At 48.3% G+C, this 23590-nt stretch overlaps 1 protein-coding gene across 5 annotated transcripts in view; it reads left to right on the top strand.

Annotated features, from left to right (window-relative positions):
- Window positions 1–7982, top strand: part of LOC116274223 (regulator of G-protein signaling 12) — a 110153-nt gene extending 102171 nt beyond the window's left edge. For all 5 annotated transcript variants that reach the window (XM_031664759.1, XM_031664760.1, XM_031664761.1 and 2 more), the window contains one exon: window positions 7827–7982. In XM_031664759.1, coding sequence (XP_031520619.1) covers window positions 7827–7951 — 125 coding nt within the window. In that variant the 3' untranslated portion in view covers window positions 7952–7982. The remainder of the gene's footprint in view (window positions 1–7826) is intronic.
- The last annotated feature ends 15608 nt before the right edge of the window (window positions 7983–23590 follow it).

Below are 23590 nucleotides of genomic sequence, written 5' to 3'. Positions count from 1 at the left end.
TTGGAATGAGGTCGTCAGATGAAATCATGGAGTGTTTCCCTGTATACAGCAGGCATCAATCTTCTGTGGCTGTCAAGGATCACAGCCAAGCTCTGCCTTCTGGAGCTGGGGACGCTCAGCCTTGCCCCTCCTCACTAGCACCACCCAGCCCCCTGCAGGAAACAAAGCAGGGCCCTGACAAGGGCCCCTTGGTTGATGGGAGAAAATTTGGAGTAGCTTGCCTCCTTGGAAGGGACTCTTGGCTTATCCGGACTATGCAGGGGTATGACTGCATCTGATTTAGTGGCTGTCCTGGGACTGGTGGTGGCAGTGGCATTTCCTGAGCAGTGCGTGGCCAGGCACTCCACATCTTTAATTCATCTGATCCCTGCTGCAGCCCCGTCAGGCGAGTGCCATGCGGCTCCTGTCAACGGTGATAGCCGGGATCCCAGGAGGGCAGGCCACCTGCAAGGCTTTGAGTTTGATCCCTGAGCAGGGGCCAAGCTCTGACCCTTGTGGCGGCACCAGCCATGCCCTTGCCCGCCACATGGTGCAGGGGTGTTGCCACTGCTTTCTGCTCCTGAAAGCTCAGGGACCTGGACAGGGATGTGGCCAGGAGCGCAGGAGTTGGCTTGGGCCCATCTCGCTGACGCTGAGTGTGATTCACTCAATGTCACACTCACACTGTTGGCCGCGTCTGCATGTTTGCTCCTTGTCTGCGGGGCTCGCCCCTCTGGGGCTTTGAGCAGCAAGGCTGGCCCTTACTCATTGTGTCAGGAAGGAATTAGGTCCTCAGGTGTGAATGAGCATGCCGTGAACAGAAATGACAGGGCTGCGCTCTGAGAGCTAGTCTTAAGCCTCCTTGTAGTGTTCTTCCACTAACCGCGTATCTCTGGTCATTGTTTGTCATGAGTCTGTGATGATGAGAAGCCTTTATATAAATGTTTTAAAATGTCAAGAGTAGCCAGATCTGAGACTCCTGACATAATTTACTGCTTTCCCAGCTTTAAAATGACATCTATTTGAGTCCATTCATATTAATCAGGCTGAAGTCCCTGATGCCAGTGGTGATGTATCTTTAAGAATAAGAATGCACTGTGGGGAAATGGCTGGAATTTGGGGAGGCAGGTGCCCAACCCAGGTTGGACTTGGCCTGGCCGGCTCCCCATGTGAGGTACAGAGACCAAGCCTCTGCCCAGCCCCCAGAGCACCTAGGACCGACCCTTCCTGCCAGCATCGCTCTGAACGTGGTGCCCTTCTATGGCATTTCATCTGCCTGCTCCTTCACCATATCTTTTTTTTTTTTCCTTTTTTGAGACAGAGTCTCGCTCTGTCTCCCAGGCTGGAATACAGTGGCACAACCTTGACTCACTGCAACCTCTGCCTCTTGGGTTCAAGTGATTCTTATGCCTCAGTCTCTCAAGTAGCTGGGATTGCAGGTGTGCACCACCACACCCGGCTAATTTTTGTATTTTTAGTAGAGATGGGGTTTCACCATGTTGGCCATGCTGGTCTCGAACTCCTGACCTCAGGTGATAGACCCATCTTGGCCTCCCAAAGTGCTGGGATTACAGGCGTCAGCTACCATGCTCAGCTGAATATACGAAATGTAAATAACAAATCTGGAAAGGAATGTAGATAACAAATAGCTAATGAGAATACTCTATTTCATTATAGAAAATTGCATTTTATATTCAATGATACTGATGTAGAAAGGTGGCTTTGTTCTGCTCACATTTCATGGCATTATTTAAACACTTCAGATGCATTTTTGTTGCAATTGTTTTTCAAGTAATGAAAACTTTTTATTGAAGAATAACTTACACACTGAAAAGTACATACACCATCAATGAGCAGTTTGAGAGATTTTCACAGAATAACACACATCTGTGTTATCAGCACTCAGACCAAGAGACAGAACATTACCAGCAGCCCAGGTGCCCCTGCAGGCCCTCAGTCACCAACCCTGGAAGGGACCACTCACCTGACAGCTGTTGCCTGTTTTCAAACTTAAAAAAAAAAAAAAAAAGAGAGAGAGACTGACTGAGCACAGTGGTTCACATATGTAATCCCAGCACTTTGGGAGGCCGAGACAGGTGGATTCCCTGAGACCAAGAGTTCAAGACCAGCCTGGCCAATATGACAAAACCCCGTCTCTACCAAAAATACAAAAAAAAAAAAAAAAAAAAATTAGCTGGATGTGGTGGCACATGCCTATAATCCCAGCTACTAGGGTAGCTGAGGCAGGAGAATCTCTTGAACCTGGGAGATGAAGGTTGTAGTAGGCAGAGGTTGCAGTGAGCAGAGGTTGCACCACTGCGTTCCAGCCTGGGTAACAGAGTGAGAGTCCATCTCAAAAAAAAAAAAAAAAAAAAAAGACTCGTGCAGTGTATGCTGTTTAGTGTATAGCTTCCTTTATTTAACATAGGAGGGGCATTTTGCTCCTGTGTCTGTCAGGAGCTGTTCACTCTCCTTGCTGTGGACTGTCCTGGTGCAAATATGGCATCATTCCTCCATTCTTCTCTTGATGACATCACATTGGTTCTGACTTTTGGCCATTACAGATGGTGCCTTATAACATGCTTGTACAGGCCTTTTGGGTGGACATCTGCATACATTTCTGCTCTGATAGGCTGGGGGTTTGTATATATTCACCTGTAGTAAATACTACCAATTTCCAAATGATTTTTACAGTGTCCACATTGAGCAGCAGTATATGAGCATTCTAGGTGTTCAATATCCTCTCAACACTTTCCCTGTAGCCACATACATAGACTTTAATTGTGTTAATAGTTTTAGTTCTCAGTCCCCTGATGACTAGGAATTGATCACCTTTTCATATATTTTTGGCCATTTGAATATCTTATTTTGTGAAGTGCTTGTTCAAGACTTTTGCTTATTTTTCTGTTAGGTTATCTGCCTTTCCTTATTGATTTATAGAAAATTTTAAAAATATATTCTGGAAATGATTTTATGGTGGATTTATGTATAGTTTTCCCTTAGTATCTGTAGGGAATTGGTTCCGAGACCCCTTGCGGATACCAAAATCTGCAGATGCTTGACTCCCTGATATAAAATGGTGTAGCGTTTGCATATAACCTACCCGCACCCTCCTGGATACTTTAAATCATTTCTAGATTACTGATAACAGCTAATACAATGTGAATGCTATGTAAACAGTTATTATACTATATTGTTTTTATTTGTATTTTTTGTTATATTGTTATTTTTTTTTTCCATTAATTTTTTTCCAAATATTTTCCGTCCACAGTTGGTTGAATCTGTGGATGCAGAAATGCGGGTGTGGAGGGCTGGCTGTATTAGATATACCTTGTGTTTTGGATTTATGTGTTTATAGATTTATGTATGTAGTTAAGCCTTTCTTTACCTGTTAATTCTCTTAGTGGTATCTTTTGAGGACTGAAAGTTCTTAATATAATCCAATTTATCATTTTTCCCCTTAGGGTAATGCTTTTGTCCTTTTAGAGCAGACTTTGCCCTTCCCAAGACCATGAAAGTAAATCTATCTTCAACATTTAAATCTCTGATTCATCTGAAATTGATGTTTTTGTGTATGGTGTGAGGTAGGGGTAAGAATCATTTTTTCTATGTGGTATTCAGTTATCCCAGCTCCATGTAATGAAAAGACGATCCTTCCCACTAACTTGAAGCAACACCTGTATCAGGTAATCATATATTTGTGGGTCTGTTTCTGGCCTTTGTATTCTGTTCCATTGATCTGTTTGTCTGTCATTGGATCAGGACTTCATGTCATAATTCTTGTTCCTGGCATTTGGATATCTAGTGCTATAGTCTTCATTTTCCTTGTCTTTAAGATTGCCTTGGTTATTCCTGGCCCTTGCATTTCCTTATATATTTTGGAGGCAATTTTCAAGTCACTGGCAGCTTTCCAGAGTCATCTTCACTTTCGTCCAAGCCGGTTGAGACATAGCACTTCTGGAATCTGTGTTGATGCTTTTCCTGGAAATGTTATCACAAGCCACATGCAGCCGTTGACATTTGGACAATTGGGTTTTTTTTTTTTTTTTTTAATTGCTGTAATTATACATATGTGATCTTCAATATGTAGTTACTCATTCTTACTCTCAAAGTCTTGAGACCATTCCTCCCAGGAATAAATACCAAATCTGGCTTGGTTTGCCTTTTAAAAAACCATTTCTTCGGGATGAATGACCTCTATAAGTATCTAACACCAGCATCAATAGAGATTATTTCAGGCTAATGCGTCACCCTCAAATAGACTCTTGTTCAAAAGAAGGTGAGGGAGCAGCCTGGGACACACAAGGTCTTGCAAGGACTTGAGAAAAAAGGGACTGGTTGCATCAGAGAAGCCAGTGGGAAGGCCCTGTGTGCCTCTGGGTACCCAGTTGGACTGCAGTGGGATGCCACACTGGCTGTGATGGAAGAAGAAGGAGCTGTGCAAGTGTGTGGCCTGCCAGAGCCCACCCTGTGGTCAGGATGGCCGAGCAGAGCTGAGACCTGAAAGATGGGTGAGGATTAACCCTCATCTGAGTTTGGGAAGATAGGAAGAACCAGGAAAAAGCTGAGATGGCAACCAGGGGGTCGTGAGGAACCCAAGAGAGAGTGGTCGTGTGTGCACATGCCCATGGGGGGAGCAGTGGAACGACGTGAGAGGGGTCCCAAGACTAACCTCAGGGTTTTGCCTCAGGCAGCCCAGAGGATGAGGGTGTTTGCAGAGATGGGGAAGACTAGGGTGGGAGGAGCAGATAGTGGGGCGATAACCAAGAATTCTGCTTGGACATGGGATATTCGAGATGTTTATTGAAAATTGAATGGAGGTATTGTGTAGACAGTTGGATAAATGAGTACAGAATGCAGAAAAGTGGTTGGGCTTGAAAGTAGAAATTTGGGAGTCAGAAGCAATTCAATGAAACTCATTGCTTCGGTAAACTTGAGTAATTAGAGATCATGCAGAAAAGGCAAGTCTCAAACCTGTAAGACACATGGGAACCCAGAAGATGCTGGAGATGTGGTTTGAGAGGCAATAGGACATAGAACAAGTAAGAGTATGGCCTCTGGAGCCAAATTATTTAGGTTTACATCCTAATTCTGCTACTTCCTAGCTGTGGGTCTCCTTTCTGTCATCTGTAAGATGGAATAATAGTAGGACCCATTAGTTACAGAGTTCTTATGGGAAGTAAATGATTTTAATATATGTGAAGTACATAGGACAATACCTGGTACATAATAAGGAGTTATATAAATGATAGCTGCCATTATTTGTAGTATTACTAATGTTGTTTTAATTGTATTTTCAATATAATTTACTAAGTGAATAAAATTATTTAGAGGGACTGGGTAGAGAAAAGAACCCAGGAGGTCCTGAAGAAGGTTACAAGATCAACAGAAGAGAAAGAGCATCAGAGGAGAAAAACTCTCTACTTCGATTGTTAAAAACCCAATTTTAAAATAAACGATGTTGAACCGGGCACGGTGGTGCACACCTATAATCCTAGCTGTGGATTATAGGGAATGCTTGGGAAGTTGAGGCAGGAGGCTCACTTGAGGCCAAAAGTTTGAGGCCAGCCTGGGCAATATAATTTGACCCCTTCTCAAAACAAACAACAATAAATGACAAAAGTTTGAAAACAACTAAATGAGAAGATATAACAGGCAATATTAAGAAAAAAGAGAAGTGACATAACAATATTAATATCAAAGTGAAAAAGCAATAAAAAGAACAAAGAAGACAGTATGCACCAAAAGTAGCATGAAATTTGCAGAGCAGAAGTAAACGGCATGGTATCAACGTGGGTAAGTACTCCCAGGGGAGGTTATAACACACCTTTTTCAGAAACAGAGAGATCAAGCTGATAAAAAATAGTAAGATTACAAAGTATGTGAATGGAAAAACAAACAAATTAAATCTAACAGACACATAGAGAGCTTTGTACCCAATAGAAAATACACTTTTTTTTTTTCAAAAGTGCATGGAGGCCGGGCGCGGTGGCTCACGCCTGTAATCCCAGCACTTTGGGAGGCCGAGGCGGGCGGATCACAAGGTCAGGAGATCGAGACCACAGTGAAACCCCGTCTCTACTAAAAATACAAAAAATTAGCCGGGCGCGGTGGTGGGCGCCTGTAGTCCCAGCTACTCAGGAGGCTGAGGCAGGAGAATGGCGTGAACCCGGGAGGCGGAGCTTGCAGTGAGCCGAGATTGCGCCACTGCACTCCAGCCTGGGCGACAGCGCGAGACTCCATCTCAAAAAAAAAAAAAAAAAAGTGCATGGAACATTTACCAAAGTTGTGACATACAATATGCCACACATGCAGTTGCTACAAATTAAAAAAAATAGCATACAGAGAGTGGCTCCTGACAGCAGCGTAATTGAATAGAAGTCAATCATAAAATGATAATAAAAAAGAATTCATACATTTTAAAGTTTAAAACCATACTTCTCAATAATCCATGCATCAAGGAAGAAATTAAAATGGAAACTCTCATACAATTTAGAACCATTTATAATTCTGTACTACACATCATCACCAGCAGAATATAGTCCAAGTGATTTTCAGTGAAAAAATTGTAGCATTAAATGTATATATTAGAAAAAAAGTTTGAAAATATAGGAAATAAGTTTTCAACATAAACAAGTAGGGAAAAAAAGAAATGCAAATTAAGATTAAGGAAATGAAGATAACAGCAGAAATTATCAAAGTAGAAAAAACCCGGCCGGGCGCGGTGGCTCAAGCCTGTAATCCCAGCACTTTGGGAGGCCGAGACGGGCGGATCACGAGGTCAGGAGATCGAGACCATCCTGGCTAACACGGTGAAACCCCGTCTCTACTAAGAAATACAAAAAACTAGCCGGGTGAGGTGGCGGGCGCCTGTAGTCCCAGCTACTCGGGAGGCTGAGGCTGGAGAATGGCGTGAACCCGGGAGGCGGAGCTTGCAGTGAGCTGAGATCCGGCCACTGCACTCCAGCCTGGGCTACAGAGCGAGACTCCGTCTCAAAAAAAAAAAAAAAAAAAAAAAAGAAAAAACCCAAACAGTATATAACTAAAAGTATGATCAAAAGTATAATCAAGAAAAAGAAGGAGGCCAGGCACAGTGGCTTATACCTATAATCTCAGCACTTTGGGAGGCTGATGCAGGAGGATTGCTTGAGCCCAGGAATTTGAGGCCAGCCTGGGCAAAACACCATCCATATGAAAAAAGAGAAAGAGGAAGAGGACAAAGATAACATCAAGAATGAAAAACAGGTCCTAAGTACAGTTAGAGACTTAAGAAGTAACACTGTAGGACAATTCCATTGACAACGTTGTACTGTACATTTGATTAACTAGACAATCTTTAGAAAATATAAATGATCACAGTTGACCTAAGAAGAAGTAGAAAGTGATTAGATAAATCAACATAGGCAAAAATGATTTGGAAGTCAAAGATCAAACTCCCCATAAGGCACCATGCCCAAACCAATATACAGATGAGTTTATCAGTCAGCTTAGGCTAAGTAATATTGCAATAACAAATAACACCAAAAATCCTAGTGGGTTTAGCAAAGCAGAAGTTCATTTCTTACACTACATTGCATGCCTACTGCAGTTTAGCTTTGTTTTTCTTCTAAGTGTTTTCCTCCAGGAGCCAGGCTATTGGAGCAGTTCCTAAATGGGGCACTGCAGGCCTTGTGGCAGAGGGAAAGGACAGCAGGGCAGAGTCAGGTCATGGCTCCCAGCCATACTGTTTCACATTCATTGGCCAAAGCATAACGCATGGTTCAGCCTGACATCAATACATAGGGCTTGAATGATCTTCCACAAGGAGGGGCAACAAACATTTCCAACTTAATATTGTCTTTACACAGGGCATAGAAGATGGGAAGCTTCTCACCTCAGTTTGCAAGACTGGCATATTCCTGATACCAATACTGGAGAAAAATGGCACAGGAAAATTGAATTATTCACCAGTTTCACTTATGAGTCAATGTAGAAGTTTCTCAATAAAATATTAGCAAATCGAATCCAGTAGCATTTTTTTAATGCATCCTTGAGAAGTTTGGTTTACACAAGAAATGCAAAGGTAGTTCACCATTAGGGAATTTTCCATTCATCCCACCATTCATTCAACAGTTATTTTTGGGGGGGCTCTCACTTTTCTTCAAAAAACTCTTGTAGGAACTAGGGATACATTGGTGAACAAAACAACGGTTAGTGTTACATTAATAGATTAAAGGAGGAAGATCATATTATTACCACACTAGAGGCCAAAGGAGCATCTAATAGAATTACCGATAAAAAGCATTCTTTCCTTTTTAAAAAAGTTATGCTTAATAGAATACATTTATGTATTTATGTATTCTATTTATGTATTACATTTATGTATTCTATTAAGTATTTTATATATTCTATTAGTAATAGTATTAGTATTAGTAATATTAAATACTCATTAGTATTACCAATTACTAATAGTATTAGTAATACTAATTACTAATTAGTATCAGTAATTAGTAATATATATAATAATGAATAGAAAAAGTACTCATTCCTTTTTTAAAAAGTTATACTTAATAGAATACATATAATAATAGTGTATACTATTAGTAATAGTATATATCTTAGAAGAATTCCTGTTAGAGCCAGGAATAGGCAAGGATGTTCTCTATCTCAGCGACTGTTTAACATTGTATTGTAGATTCTGGCCAGCACTACATGGCAAGAAAAATAATATTAAACTTGGGAAGAAAAAAGATAGTCATTATTTGCAAATAATATTATTATCTAACTATTATACAAAACTGAAAGCATAGCCCATGGCCAGGCCCAACTTTTAAACCTGGCAGAGTTTAAAAGTGAGATAAACCCTAGTGGCTTTCCTAAACAAAACACATGATTTCCATGGGAGCATATGTATGTTGGTAAAAATATTTTAAAAATTGAACAGACCAACACCAAATTAATAAGATGGATTATCTTTGGGGAGGGAATATAGGACCAGAATTTTAGGTGGTAAGCTCAATAGGGATTTTAGATTTATATTTACATTTTTTCAAGGAAGAAAATATTTTATGAATTGTGCATTATAATGTCAGTTGATATCCTGTTCAGCCTGTAGTCTCTCATTAGCTGTTATTTGGGACAGGCGGTCCACTTAGTCAGACAATGTCGTTGGATGCCTAGGATGTGCCTTGCACTGTTTGTCACAGTGTTCCTATCATGTCAGCATCTATTCATAGTTATTATCCCAGCTTTATAGGAAAGGTAGTAACTCGTAAGTTCCTTGGTAAGGAGGAGAGTTCTCACGCTATCCCTGTGAAGTCAGAGCACTGTTTTTAACTGCGGTTTTACAGAGGGGTGGAGTGTCTTGCCCAGCAAGGAAGGAGCAGAGCTCTGAGTCAGATCCAAACAGTGTAACTCTGGAACCACACTGTGAACCAGCACATTGTGGGCTAGGTAACACCAGGCTGGGGATCCATCTCCTAGAACATAGCTTGCCATAGAGCAGACATCCCGTCAGCACCTGTGAACTGTGAGCAGGAGGCAGTGGCCTCGTTTACCGCATGCTCACCTTAAACTTGCCCACCTGGTTTTAGGAAGAGAATGGGCCGAATGGCTGGGTTCCCCATGGAGCAGAGCCCTGCCTCAGCCTAGTCTGCTGCTGCGTAGAAGTCCAGGGCTTTGCAGAGCCTCTCACAGTCAGCAAGGAGGAACGGTCTCCAGAGGTGGCCCCTCGAGCCCTAGCTCCACCCTTGGGAAGGGGCCAGAGCACAGGCAGCAGGCCCTGGAGCCCGTGAGCGCCGCACCCCTCCCTGGGCCAGTGGACATGGGACCAGCATGGTGACCAGATTTTTGGAACCCCAGTTGAGGACTAATGACTTTTTAAGTTTGTTTTATGTCAGAAGTCATATAAAAGGTACAAATGTTGCATTGTGCTTAGTTTTCCATCTAACATATGACATTTATTATTAAAATTATGTGAAGTCATCACAGTCCCAGCAAATCCCATCTATATGGCCACCATGGCTGAAGCATCCACTGTCTGCCCCTGACGTGTAGAGTAGCCCTTTTTTCCTTGTCTTGTGTTACCTCTTTTTGGCTTATGGGGGTGGCCTCTAAATGTCACAAATCCTTTAGGATTTTACACACTCAGCCCCCTTCTCCTTCCCTGAAGCCTGGTCCTCTGACCTCAGTCCTGCTGGGGAGGTTGCCCTTTCGTCATCTCCATCCCTGGACTCTTTAAGTTGAAGCACAGGGCCTCAGGACTGTGTCCTCAGTTTTCTGTGTGGGTGGCCCCACTTTGGCTTGAGGGAAGGGTTTGGGACCACTTTTGAGTCTTCCTCATGAGGTCAGCATTTGGGGCCCTTGGGCTTCTGCATTGGGTGGCGTCCTCTGCATTGGGTGGCGTCCTCTGGTGGGGCCAAGCCACAGCCAGGAGGTCTGAACTTCCTGTGTGGCCACTGGCACAAGAATGGAAGAAGAAAGTCTTTACAACGTATAAATATTTTATTCATCAAAATGAAGTAAATCAGTTTCACAAAAGAATTAACCACTAAATGAGTAATGTGAAGTTTTTTCAGCTCAAGTAAGCATAATAAATGAAGTCAGTTAGGACTGATTTTTGAAAAATGTTCTGTGTCTTTTCTCGGAGCGTCCTGAGGGCTCCCTGTGGTCAGATGTGACCTCTAGTCCACCAACTACTTATGGTCATAGTTGGTAGCTCTAAGCCTAGAATCCTAAAAATTCAGAGTGACAAGTGACAAAATTCACTTGTCTTTGCACATCGCCTAACACTTCCCACACTGACCTTCACAGGAGCCGCTCTGCTCACTCGCATGGCCTCATGGGCTCTGGCAGCATTTCACCCCCGCCTGTTGGCATTTCACTCTCCAGAAGGACTTGGTGTCACTTCAGACGTAGAGATTTTGTTTTGCTGGGCTCTGCCAGAATAGTTATAAATCACAAGTTTCTAGTACTGACTCTAGGAAAGACCCAGAATTCAGATTTCTACTGTTTGGGCACACATTTCTTCTGGCCCTTTGAGGTAATGGAAAGTACACCATACCTTGAGGGGTCCATGAGACCTGCCAGGCATGGTAGCTCCTCTGCAGGGCTGGCTGCAGACCTCTGAGGTCCGGCTGTGGGGGTCAGACTCCCTGTGAGCCCAGGAAGTGCTGATGGGGACCCTTTGACCTCACCATGGAGAATGCGGAGTCTGGGCCCAGCACAGTCACTGATGTCAGCCCAGGCAGGTCATAGAATGTTTTGGACCTCAGCAGCTTCATCTGTAAAATGGGCTGATTGACTGAGATCGATAGCATGTAACTCTTTTCTGAGGAGGTGCTTTTCCAAATTCCTGTTTTCTAACCCTCAGCAGGCTCTGCAGTTGTGGCAGGCTTTTGCTAAGATGCAGAGCCGGGTCGGCCTCCACAGCCTGTGCTGCTTGAAGCAGAGAAGGGGCCTGAGCCTACCCTACGTGTTCTCACCCCAAATGTCCTCCTTCGTCCGCAAGCCAGCCTCTCACAGGGAGTCCCATAAGATTTCTCTGGGAAGAAAGGCCTCATTGCTTTAGATTTGAAAAGCATCTCCCAGTTCATAACTGGGGAATGAAATAGATACTCTGAGGCCCAAAGGGGGTTATTGATGTGACAAAACTTGGATACAAAACTGAAGCGTATGAGGCTGAGGTGTGAAGCTAAGGGAGTGAGGAGGGGGCTGTGGGCTGTGGCAGCCCTCCCTGCTCTGCCACACTTCTGTGCAGAACTTAGGCAGGTTCCAGAATTCTAAATTAAACCTGGCCTTCCAGGTTGTTGGAGGGAAGCGAGATGGAATATAGCTTATTTAACAATGTGTTAGCCTTTGTTATAATTTCCCAGCATTTAGATATGTGGTGTAAGCTCCTTCATCTATCCTTGCCCCAAGCCTTGCAAAGATTAGTTCTCTTCCATGAGAAAACCAAGGCACAGACATACTCAAGCCATGTGATCAATCACGTCACGGCAGCCAGAGACAGAAGAATTGTCCTGGGGCATACGTCTCCATGTGGGGATTTTCCCTGAAACTGAATTTTGCCACTGTAGTGACCACATGTAGGTCTTCACAAGGCCTGGCTGTTTTGAAGGGGAAACAAATTCACTTTGGTGATCAAGTGCAGGCTTTAAACAGTAAATGGTAGGATTTTAAGCTGGGCAAGTAAGTAGGTCTGTCTGTGCAGGGGTGTGGGTCAGCCATTCTTTTTTGACAGTCTTGCTCTGTCGCCCAGGCTGGAGTGTGGTGGCCGGATCTCAGCTCACTGTAAGCTCCGCCTCCTGGGTTTAGGCCATTCTCCTGCCTCAGCCTCTGGAGTCGCTGGGACTATAGGCGCCCACCACCTCGCCCGGCTAGTTTTTTTTTGTATTTTTTAGTAGAGACGGAGTTTCACCGTGTTAGCCAGGATGGTCTCAATCTCCTGACCTCGTGATCCGCCCGTCTCGGCCTCCCAAAGTCCTGGGATTACAGGCTTGAGCCACCGCGCCCGGCCAGCCATTCTTAAACTACTTTTTGTGTGTGCCAGGCTTGAGCACAGGGACAAACATATCAGAGCTCATGGGAGCCAGTTCCCCAATGCCAGCAGGGAGTTACAGAGATGGAATAGGAGGTGCGGATGTGCTCAGGGTGTTGGGTTGCTGTCGGAGGCATCAGTATGAACCGATGGCTTTCCATAGAGAGATATGTGGATGGAAAAACAGACATAGTGGTGTGTGCATATGCATCCACATTTCCCAGCTCTGTCCACTGGGGTGGGGCTGGAGGCAGGGAAACCCTAGCAGCAGTGAGCACCCGCATATCCAGATTTTGGTGTCTAATACCTCTTTTCTTTAGAGGGAGTCAGGCTCTGTGGAGCAAAGACTAATTCCTGGGCTGGAGTGGGGAAAACACAGGATGAAGCTGGAGCGTCGCTTTTATTTTCTTTTTACACCAGAAAATAAGGCAGTGCTTAAGGCATGATGAGGACACATGAGCGGGATATAGGTGCCAGCCTGAAGGAGGGAGTGAGCTTCCAAAAAAGAAAGGTATTCATGGGGTATGAGCGATGGACTAAAATAAAAACCCAGCTAGTCCACACTAACACAGATAAATGACTTTGTAGTAACAGGAGGGGGGCTCTTAGAGCAGAATACGGCTGAACAGTGTATCAGGAAATCACCAGAGGGTGCTGAAGTTGTGGACTCAGGCTTGATGCAAAGCAAGACTCTTACAGAGCCTCAGAGTAGTTCCACACGAAGCTTATTATCACCAGGGAACCCTAGAAACGACAGTGGACAAACCTGGTGCCCCAGCCACATGGTGAGAGCCAACATCACCCACCCTGCAGTAAACTGACACCACGTGCCTCCTCAGAGGAGATCCCAGAGGGACACCGCATGGCTTCCGGGGCATTCCAGCCAGTCACAAAGAAACATCAGCAGAGCCCAAACCGAGGGGCAGTCTTAAAAATAACCGACCTCTGTCAGGGTGGGAACCACAGAGAGGCCGGGGAATATTCCAGATGGAAGGAGACTGCAGACACACGGCAGCAGTCACCCTGAGTAGTTCCGCCCTGCTCTGGGGAAAAGAGCTGAAAAGATTAGGATCAATGAAACTGGAAGATGGCTTGTTAAATTTCCTGATTTCGATGTTGGTACTTGGTTATGAAAGAGAATGTCCACGTTCTTAGGAAATCTACACTGACGTGTTTGGGGGCAAAGAGGCACGCTGTCTCCAACTTAATCTCAGATAGTCTGGAGAAAGGTTGTGTGTGTGCGGGTGTGAACATGTTTAGAGGAAGGGAGAATGGGCGGAAAGGAGAGGGACAGGATGGTACAGCAAGCTGGAAGAATGCAGACGTTTGGTGAATCTGGGCAAATGGATATGGGAGTCTCTTTTACTATCCTTATAATTTTTCTGCAAGTTTGAAATTATTTCAGAATAAAAAGTTGCCCCCCAAAAAGGATGGCACACATTGCCTAGGAAAGGGGTGGTTTGGGTGTGAACAAAGGGTTCCTGTGGCATCTCGGTGCTTATATATCCTGGCTCCCCTGTAAGCACATTTAGCTGCACTGACAGCGCCTACATCTGGGCTTTGGCCACTCGCCCATCTTCATTCCCCTGGTCCTCACAACAGCCCTGCAAGCCCCTGCCAGCCGCAGATGGACACGCGGACTGAGGCCCGCAGGACTGTGGGGCCCCGCTGAGGTGACCAGCCAGAAAGGAGCTCAGAACTCAGGCCAGGCGAGCTCAGAGCCTGTACCCATGCCTCCTGCCTGGGCCGCCCTGTGAGGGGTGGAGAAGGGCTTCCTGTGCCTCAGAAACTGGAGGCCAAGAAGCACATGATGGAAGGGTGGACCAGATGAGGCCAAGCTCCACCTTCTACAGCCTTTTCGGAATGTTTTTCTCAGAAAATATTGAGCTTGATTTGATGCCTTTTTAGTGGAGCTGCCATCAAGTTAGAGCTGCTTATGCGGCAGTGTCCATCCAGGAGTCAGTAGATGGGGTCAGCAAACGGCGCCTCCAGCCAAACCCTGCCCACCACCAGCTTTGTGGAATGAAGTGTCAGTGGGATGGCCATGCCCATTCCTGCAGTTGCTATCAGAGGCCGCTTCTGTCCTAACTGCAGAGACTGCAGTGTCCTAGAAAAACAGAGACTGTGTGTCACCCACTCTCCCCAGGGAACATTGCTGGGCCTCACCTGTGGTGTTAGTGGACATTTCCTAACCCTTGATGACCCAGGAGATCCCCTCAGAGATCAGGCCCTGCTCGGCCTGTGGGCAGGAGGAACAGAGGTGGGCGTGGCACCCCACCCTGGAAAGGGACCACCCCATGCGGTGGGTAGGCTGCCTCCAGGATGCCCACAGGTTTTTCAGAAATATCTGCGAGTTGGCATATTTTGCTTGGATGTAAAAATGTTCCTTATGGTTCACAGGTGGTCCAGTTTGGTATAGTTGATTATTTCCTAACTAAATACATATTCCTGGTAACACTAAGTTTGAGTGTTTGAGTGATCACCTGCTTATTAAAAAGATAGGTTTTATATTTATGGGACTAAAAAATGTTTAATTTAAGTACATATGGAAATAAGACTTAAAAACTATACAAAAAGCCTACAAGTACTTTTTTTTTCTTTGCCATTGCTGGTTTAATAAGACAGGAATTGCTGAAGTAGAGTAGCGTGTTGGGAGGCCGGGGTTCCGTCTGCAGTGTTTACGCCGCGTGCGCAGTTACCTAGCTGTGCTCTGCCCGCCTTCAATAATTCAGGCTCTGTGGCGGCGGCAGCTGAGGGGCTGCTGTGAATTATGCATGAGTCTTCGGCAAGGCTTCGTGCAGCGTCTCCTGTTGGCTTCCCATCCATGAGCCTGAGCGCAGGCAGGGCAGAGCCGTCTTTGTCAGCCGTGTGCTGGGATCGCGGGAGAAACTGCAATAATTTGCCCTCCTGGGAGTGTGAGCTCAGGAACAATGTCCCTTTGTGGGGCCCAGGCCTTTGCTCGGGGCTGCCCGGGCTCTGCCGGCTGACCCTGGTATGGACTCAGAGGGGTGGTTTGCGGTGCATGGTTGGAAGTATTTGGTTAAGTGGCATCACAGTGGCTCTTATCAGCTCTACCCAGGTAAAGTCCCTTGTCCCCGTCTGCGTACCTTGTCGCGTTGTCAGGGGCACACTGACTTGTGTGGTCTTCAGGTATGTTTGCCGCAGCGGGGTTGTGTCGGGGGTGAGGGGCCCATGGGGTGCCTGTGCAGTGATGCGTTCCGTGATCTGACTTGGAGTTGTGACTTAAACAGTCGGAGTGTTTGAGGTTATGGTTTGGATGAGATGATCATGGGCCCAGGCCGTGTGTTACAGAACTAACTGCTAACTTTTAATCTTATGGTATTAAAATGTGTCACGTAACCTACATGTTTGACCCACCAGTGTAAATGTGGCGGCTTTTCCAGTCAGCAGCAAATCTGAACAGACTTCAAACTCTCTTTCACCAGGAAAGCATTTCTTTACTCAGATGGGTCAACTGAAAGAAAAAACCCCACAACAGTACCATAAACTGGACCATGTTCCCTAAAGTGGTGTTGGGATGCGGGGTGTGTTTTGTGGATGTCTTTTCTTCTTTGACTTAGATCACAGGTGTGGGTTTGACTCACGTGCCTAGCACCGGAGAATCAGGCAGGCCACTGCAAGCAGGCCCGTGAGTTACGGACGTGGTGGTGTCCTCACCTTCTGGCCTTGGAGCTCGGGTCGGAATGGTGGGTTTTGCAAGGAATTTTATTTTAGGCGAGTGCTGCTCAGGGTTCACGGTCAGGCCTGTGACTGTGCACTATTTTCCACGTGACAAGAACAGCTCCAGAGCACATGGAAGTGCTGTGAATCGTGAGATCCATAATTGAAAGTGGATGTCAGAGAGGAAGCGACTTTCTGTGTGTGTGGAGCCGCGTCGCAAAGAAAAATGGTGCTCACGGGGCTCTGCAGTCGCACCTGGCTCTGCTGTGTTCCTCCGCAAGTCACCTGCACGAATTTTGTCCGAATGGAATCATAAAAACTCACCAGGAGAGCTTATGATTACAAGAATTCTGGGTGGACGTTTTCTGGTAGCCAGTTGTTGAAAAACGTGTGTGTTGCTGGAGATACCAGTGTCCTTTGCGAATGGCTGGACTCAGTGCTGGACTTAGGAAGGTCCATGTGCCCAGCAGGTCCTGTCCGTGCCCTTGAGAAGCTGAAGAGCTGGGTCATGAATTTTCTGCCCTGATCCTTAGACAGGGGTGGTGTGGGCAACCGGGGCTATGGCCCAGAAGCTTCTCTTTCTGGCTCCTCCAGGTAATGTATCTGCTTCCTCCACTCTCCAGGCTCCTGTGCTTGAGCTGAGGCCCCCCTCACACAGGGAGGAATTGCTGGAGCACAATTCCTGTGTCAGCACAAAGCTACAAAATGAGATTGTGTGAAGGGGGGTGTGGCTCTCACCCCCAGCAGTGCAGGGAGCAACTGGCAAGGTCACACCCCCTGTCTTTGCAATGCCAGAGGAGAGCAAGGACTGCAGCCTCTCTCCCTTCCTTGGAAATGGTTAATTTGCACTAAAGCAACTCTCACTTGAGCAGGCCCAGGAGAGAGTCTGGCACCCACACCGCCCCCAAGCCATGCCTGCGTCTGCTTTCTGCCGTACTCCTCTGTACCCGAGGCTGTGCTCTCTCTGGAGGGTCTGCCATGTGGGTTCCTATACACAGCATCTGCCTCTGCAGGACCCAAAGGGCAGGAGCAGGAGCACACCAGGGAGGGAATGCAGATTCACTGGGTGGGCACACCTGGCACAGTGGAGCCGAGCACACCAGACAGGTCATCATTTGCTGTTTAAAATACATTCGTGTTTCTTTCTTGATTAAACTTTTAAAGAGTCAATTATTGATTTGTGAGTCTTAGAAAATAATTAGTATCTGCTAAAGCTTTTGAACGTGATGTTAGTCAATACACCAGTCATCTTTCACGCAGAATTTATATCAATCACCATTCATTCATTCATTCATTCCACAAATACACCAGCACGGGAACAGGGAGAGTAGCCCTTTGGGTAGCTGGCCCCGTTGCTGAGGGAGGCAGCAGGGCCTAGGGAGCAGCCAGGGAACGGGAGGTGGGCCCAGGGGCTGGCGTGGGACTTCCACGTGGTACCAGGGAGAGGCCCATCTCCCCTCCACCAGCGGCACAGGAGGCAGATGGTTCACATCACTGTGCTTGTGTGTTGGAATCGAAACACCTTTTGTTTGAGGAGCAAAAGCGTCAGCACCCATTGGGGGTTGAGCTGTGCTGGCTGCAGCGTGCAGTGGGGCAGCCTCCTTTCTGCCTCCCATCTTCCCGTCCTGGTTCTTCCCAGGGCCCCTCAGCTGGGCCTCGCCCAGGCAGCCTCCAGGCCACCCTCCAGGCAGCCAGAGAGGCCCTGCAGTCCCTTGCTCATCACTGTCCCCCAGGGTTAACTTCGTGCTGCTCCACGCTGGCTCTCTGCTCTGCCCGGCTCAGCATGTCTTGTCCTGTCATGGAAGCTCTCCCTTACTCCCCGGAGGCCAGTTAACTTCTGTTTCTCCCTCAGTTCTCAGCCAGCCTTTATTGTCTCAGGAAAAAAAAGCTGGAGAAAAAATGTCTTGGTGCTCATAATGCAGAAACTTCATTCATGAGGATTGCCTCATTTGTCAGCATAAAATATGGCAAGGTTAGCAACACTGCTGCCTCAAATTCTGGGCTCAAGCCATCCTCTGGAATAGCTGGGACCAGAGGTGCGTGCTATCCTGCCCAGCTAATTTTCAATTTATTTTCATTTTCTGTGGAGATAGGGTCTTGCTATGTTGCCCAGGCTGGTCTCAAACTCTTGGCCTCAAGTGATCGTCCAGCCTGCATGATCTTATTTTTTAAGTAGGTAGTATGTGCCCATGCGCTGGAATGTACACAGAATAGAATTGGCACCCAAGGCTGTTTCTGACGCAGGGCGTGCCACCGGGCCGACCAGCCAGCTCTGGTCTTCCATCTCCCAGCACCGGGCAGGAGGTCCTACAACTTCACTGTGGCTGATGAACGAAGTGCACTCCAGCAGCAGTAGCTGGCTCTGGGCATTTATAGTTTATGTTTTGATCAGTATCATCAGAGGAGTTGATCTGCGTTTGCTCCTCCCAGCAGTGCAGAAGGTGCCTCTTGGCTCAGACTTCACTGCCATTGTGATCTTGGTCAGGAGGATGGCTACAAACAGCCTGAGGCTTAGGCTCATGGCTGGTGTTCTGTGACGAGGCCGGTGCACCTACGAGTGTCCAGGGGCCTCCTCCTACTTGGTGGCCGCCTGTACCCTTCTGTTTTCCTTTTGGCTTGTTGATGGTTTTCTTGGCGTGTAGGTGCTCTAATGTAGAAGGGGGAGCCCGCCCGCCACCTGTGTGACGTGTTGCCAGTGCCCCACAGTTTCCTATCTGGGGACTTGGCTTATGGTGCTTTTCCCTATCGAGATTTGCGCCTCTGTGCCGTGCACCGTATCAGTGTTGCCTTCGTGGCTCTGGGCTTCATGTCTTCCTTCCAGAGGCTTTCCTCACTTCAATGTTTTAAAAAATTATCCCCCATTTTCTTCTGGTATTTCTATGATTTACACTTAAATCTTTGATTCATTGGGATTTGTTTCAGTGTGTGCTGGAAGGAAGAGATCCAACTAGATAGTTTTTCAGAGGTCATCTTCCCTGCGCACCCCACCCACTACCCTGATTGTGACTTAGACACTCAGGGTCTGTTTCTGTACTCTGTTGTTTCCCGAGGGTGATACCGATGCTGTCCCTTGTGAATTCGGGATCGTGGTCTGTGCTCTCGCGTTAGGTTGGCCTGGCCCTGCGTGTTCAGGATTGTGGTCTGTGTGTGTTATCGTGTTAGGTTGGCCTGGCCCTGCGTGTTCAGGATTGTGGTCTGTGTGTGTTACCGCAGTTAGGCTGGCCTGGCCCCCCGTGGTTCGGATTGTGGTCTGTTGTGTTCTCGTGGTAGCCCTCGCCTGGCTCCCGCGGTTCGATTGTGGTCTGTGTGTTAACAGGTTAGGCCCGGGCCCCTGGCTCCCAGCGGTTCGGATTGTATCTGTGTGTTACCGCGTTGTTCGCCTCTGGCCCCTGGGCGCGGTTCGGGATTGTGGTCTGTGTGTGTTATCGCGGTTAGGGTCCGCCTGGCTCCCCGCGTGTTCGGGATTGTGGTCTGTGTGTGTTATCGTTAGGCCCGCCTGGCCTCTGGGCGGTTCGATTGTGGTCTGTGTGTGTGTTAATGTTAGGCCCGCTTCTGGCCTTATGTGGTTCAGGATTGTGGTCTGTGTGTGCTCACAAGCAGGCTGGCCTGGCCTGGCCGCCTTGCTCATCTCTTCGCTTTGTTCCCCTGCTTCCTGCATAACTCGCAGGAGCTTACACTCCACTCTGTGGAAAGTTCTAACAAGACACCTCATGAAAGTCGGGCGGTATGTCCCTAGGAGAATTCCTGCCTGTGATGTTTTGCCCTCAGTTCCCTGGTGACAGGATACCAGGCAAGCACAAAGAGTTGGCCCCTCCCAGTGGCCCCCTGCCCCAGAGAGTGAGGGGTGCGCGAGTGTATGCCTGGAGAGCTTCACACCTGGCTTACATGCAGAACAGGGCACTTGCCATGGGGAAGTCTTGGATGTTGGGATTCTAAGGCACGGACAGTTCTGTCGACATGGTGGCAGAGGTGCTGGGTGCAGGAGCCCCCACATGGCCCCCTGGTCCTTTGTGTGTCCTGGGTCTCCAGGGCTTCCCTGGCTTGGTCAGCCTCTGTCCTGAATGTGAGTGCCAGCACGCATCCTCTCGCCCGTGCCACCCCTTCCACCCAGCTTGGAGTCAGGGCTTCCAGGTGAGCCCCAGTCCCCCGCAGCTCAGCCGGCTTCCGGGTGAGCCCCAGCTGCAGGCCTGTGGGTCTTTCAGTGCATGCTGACTGCCACTTCGGCACCATGTGATCTCACAAATAGCAGATCACCAGCATGTAGGATTCAAGGAAACGTTAACACTGTATGTTTCCTGCTCCTATCCGAGCAGAACTTCCTTTCAGTCTCTTTAATTTTTTCTATAGCAGCTTAAATTATTTGATTTCATTCTTTAACATTTTCTTTTTTAATCTAAATGCTCTTGTACTTTGAATGATCTCCCGTCGAGTGTAGCCTGGCCACAGCCACCTCATGAGGGTCACTGCTGGGACCAAACTCGTTTGTCTCCTGGGCCCTAGGCTTCTCCACTTTTCTCTGGTTTAGCGTTCCACAATGTGGCCTCCTTCGGAAGCCTTCTGGCTGTGGCTCTCTGCTTCTAGAGCATCTGCACCACCATGAATCCATATGGTTTAGTGTCACTTCTGCCCCCCGAGAGGAGTTGATGCTGCGGACTGCCCCGGCCCCAGTCTCTCTCCCTTTTTCTACCTCTGGTCCCTTTGCTGCTGATAAGATGTGTTCTAATTCGTTGGCCTGAGCTGAGCCCATCACTGGGCCCAGTGGGACTGGGGTCCTGTGGCCTTGACTTACGGCAATGCCAGCTCATAGTTTGTCCCATGACTGTGCCACAGGAGGCTGGTGAAGGAGCAGGAGGGGAGTACATTTCTGCCCACAACATTCTGCCTGTCCGGCCAGCCAAGTGCCTTAAAGCTGTAAGAGAAAACCAAGCCCAAAGCCCAGGGCCTCCTAACAACGAGGTGTAGTGGCCACCTCGCCACACTATCTGTGGTCAGCAGGGCGTGGCTCAGCTGCAGGCTAAGGGCAGCCCTGTGTGGACACCATGCTCACAGAGGGCTACCAGCTGCAGCAGAGGCAGCGCCCGCAGCTGGGCCCACTGGCCACATCCCTTCTTCTGGCTCAGGCCAGGTCAGCCCACTCAGGGATAGGGTGTACTCTCACACCGTCAAGGCCAGGGAGGGACGCAGCCCCACACTGCTCGCCTGGTGGATCAGGGTACGAACAGGATTTTCCTGGGGACCTCCCTTCTTTTATTCAAGAGCTCAGGAGATACCAAACCAAAGACCACTGAGGCCACTTGCAGACAAAGTCAGGCAGGATCTGGTGTCCTGATGTGACTGTGCCATATCCTACGCCAGGGTTGCCTTGTAATGAGTCGCTGGAGCCACACTGTCTGAGGGCTTAGCTCCTCTGGACACTGTGCCTGAGCCGCTTCAGGTTGAGAAGGGTTTGCCATGTGGAGCAGTGCACAGTCACGTGGTGTGTGGGCTCCACGTCCGAAGGTGAGCCTCGTCCCCCTTAGACTGCACACACTCGCCCCCAAGGGCACTGTGGGTCAGGACATAACATGGCTAATGCTCAGCTGCTTTTTGCTCTAGCAAGTCTGGGAAACGCCGCTGCCATGATGGTCTTTAGTGTCGCGCATGCTCGTGTATGTTAAGGTTTTTCTTGTTCAACCCTGTGCATGTATTTGTTTGGGTGAGTGTGCAACGCAGGAGCCGCATGAGTGTCGCAAGTAAGGGCGTTGGTGTGGTATGCACGGAACAGTGCTTGTGCACACACACGTGTCGCCTGGCTGAGTTCGCTGTTCCCTGCTCCATCCTCAGTGTAGAATGCACTGGCAGGTGGTAGTTGTGCCGCGGGCATGGTTGCTGGGACTGAATGGGTGTTGGGACAGAGCTACGCGGTCCCAGGGTCTCCTGTGGAAGGCAGAGCCGGGCTGGGTCACGGAGGGCAGGGGTGCAGGTGCTGTCTGTACTGGTCCCGAGAGAGCTGACGGGCCGACCTGGAAGTGATCAAGGCCAGCAACAAACAGCCTGAGCAGCAAATGCCAGCTCCCCAGCCGCAGACGCCGCTTCGCGGAGAGGAGGGTCAGCCAGCTGGGCTGTGTCCTCGAAGGCCGCTGTAGACCTGGCCGGTGTCCGGGCGGCAATTTCTCTGTGAGTAGGGAAGAGCCAGCCAGCGGAGCAGTCTGTGCTCTGCAGAGACCACGAGGACCCGCTGCCCTAGAGACAGCTGGCACCCCAAGTGGCTCTGAGCAGGCCCGCGGCAAGGCCCCCTCCCTGGGACCACACCCTCTCAAGAGCTCAGAGGAGGGTGGCTGGATCCTGCCCCTGGTTCTGTCCCCAGGGAGAGGTCTCCTGGCCCCTCCCTCAAGCCCACTAGTCTCTGCAGCCTGTCAGACTGGAGCTTCCTATGTGCTGCTGAGAAGCCAGGTGCCTGCTTTCAGCTCTTCAAAGAAATGTTCTGCTTTTGGGGAAAGAGCTGGAAGCGCAGCTGTTCTCAAAGTGCTGCAGCAATGAGCTCCTCCAGGCCCCTCAAGCAGCCTCACTGAGCAGCCCATGACCCCATGGTGGTTTCTGTAGGAAGGGAAGTAAGAAAAAAAGGAGGACCCAGGTCAATGGGTTAATAAATGGTGGTATCTTTCTTAGGATTTCTATGAAAGAATTCAGTGGAAGAAACATTTTATTCTTACAGGCTCAGAATATTTTTAATCATGTTCTGCACATGACAAAAGGGGAGGTGTTCACATTCAAGTGGGAGGGCATGGTGGAGGGGCGGACGTAGGAAATGGTGGGAGGGTGGGCAGGGTGGGTGATGATCTGACCAGGTGATAACGACCGCGATGGCTGAAAGCACCGGTGGAGGGCGGCGTGGCGGCAGGCAGGCGGGGATAATGAAACACCATGATAATGTCCATGTCCAGTGATGCACGCACAATGGCATGATGATCCACCTGCGGATAATTAACGCAATAACACCGCAAGGATACCGTTATGCGATATCCGTCATGCGATAACGCCTGGCATTAATATTAATATGCGATAACGCAAGATGTACCTACGCGCGATGCACCGCGTGATAATTCGCCGCTGACCGCGCGATGCACCACGCATGCGATGAATTTACCAGTGCGATGGGCTAATCACAAGTGAGATAACAACGATCGCCATGATGGAATAACGCCCATGCGCGATGCACCGATCTGGCATGATGCAACGATCTGGCGCGATGGGCGCACGCCACGCCATGATGCAATTCAAGGCAGGAGAGGGTCACAGGTGTGTGAGGGTGGCTGTGTGAGGGCGGAGCTGCGGTGTGAGGGCGGGCGCTGCAGGAGAGGGCCGCCAGCTGCGGTGGTGTGAGGGTGGCTGCGGTGTGAGCACGGGCGTGGGTCTCATTTGGAGGCTGGCTCC

The sequence above is a fragment of the Papio anubis genome, chromosome 3 (genome assembly GCF_008728515.1).
Source record: "Papio anubis isolate 15944 chromosome 3, Panubis1.0, whole genome shotgun sequence".
Lineage (NCBI taxonomy): Eukaryota > Metazoa > Chordata > Mammalia > Primates > Cercopithecidae > Papio > Papio anubis.
Note: the sequence above shows the minus strand (reverse complement) of the source record. Positions and strands in the feature narration are given on the sequence as shown.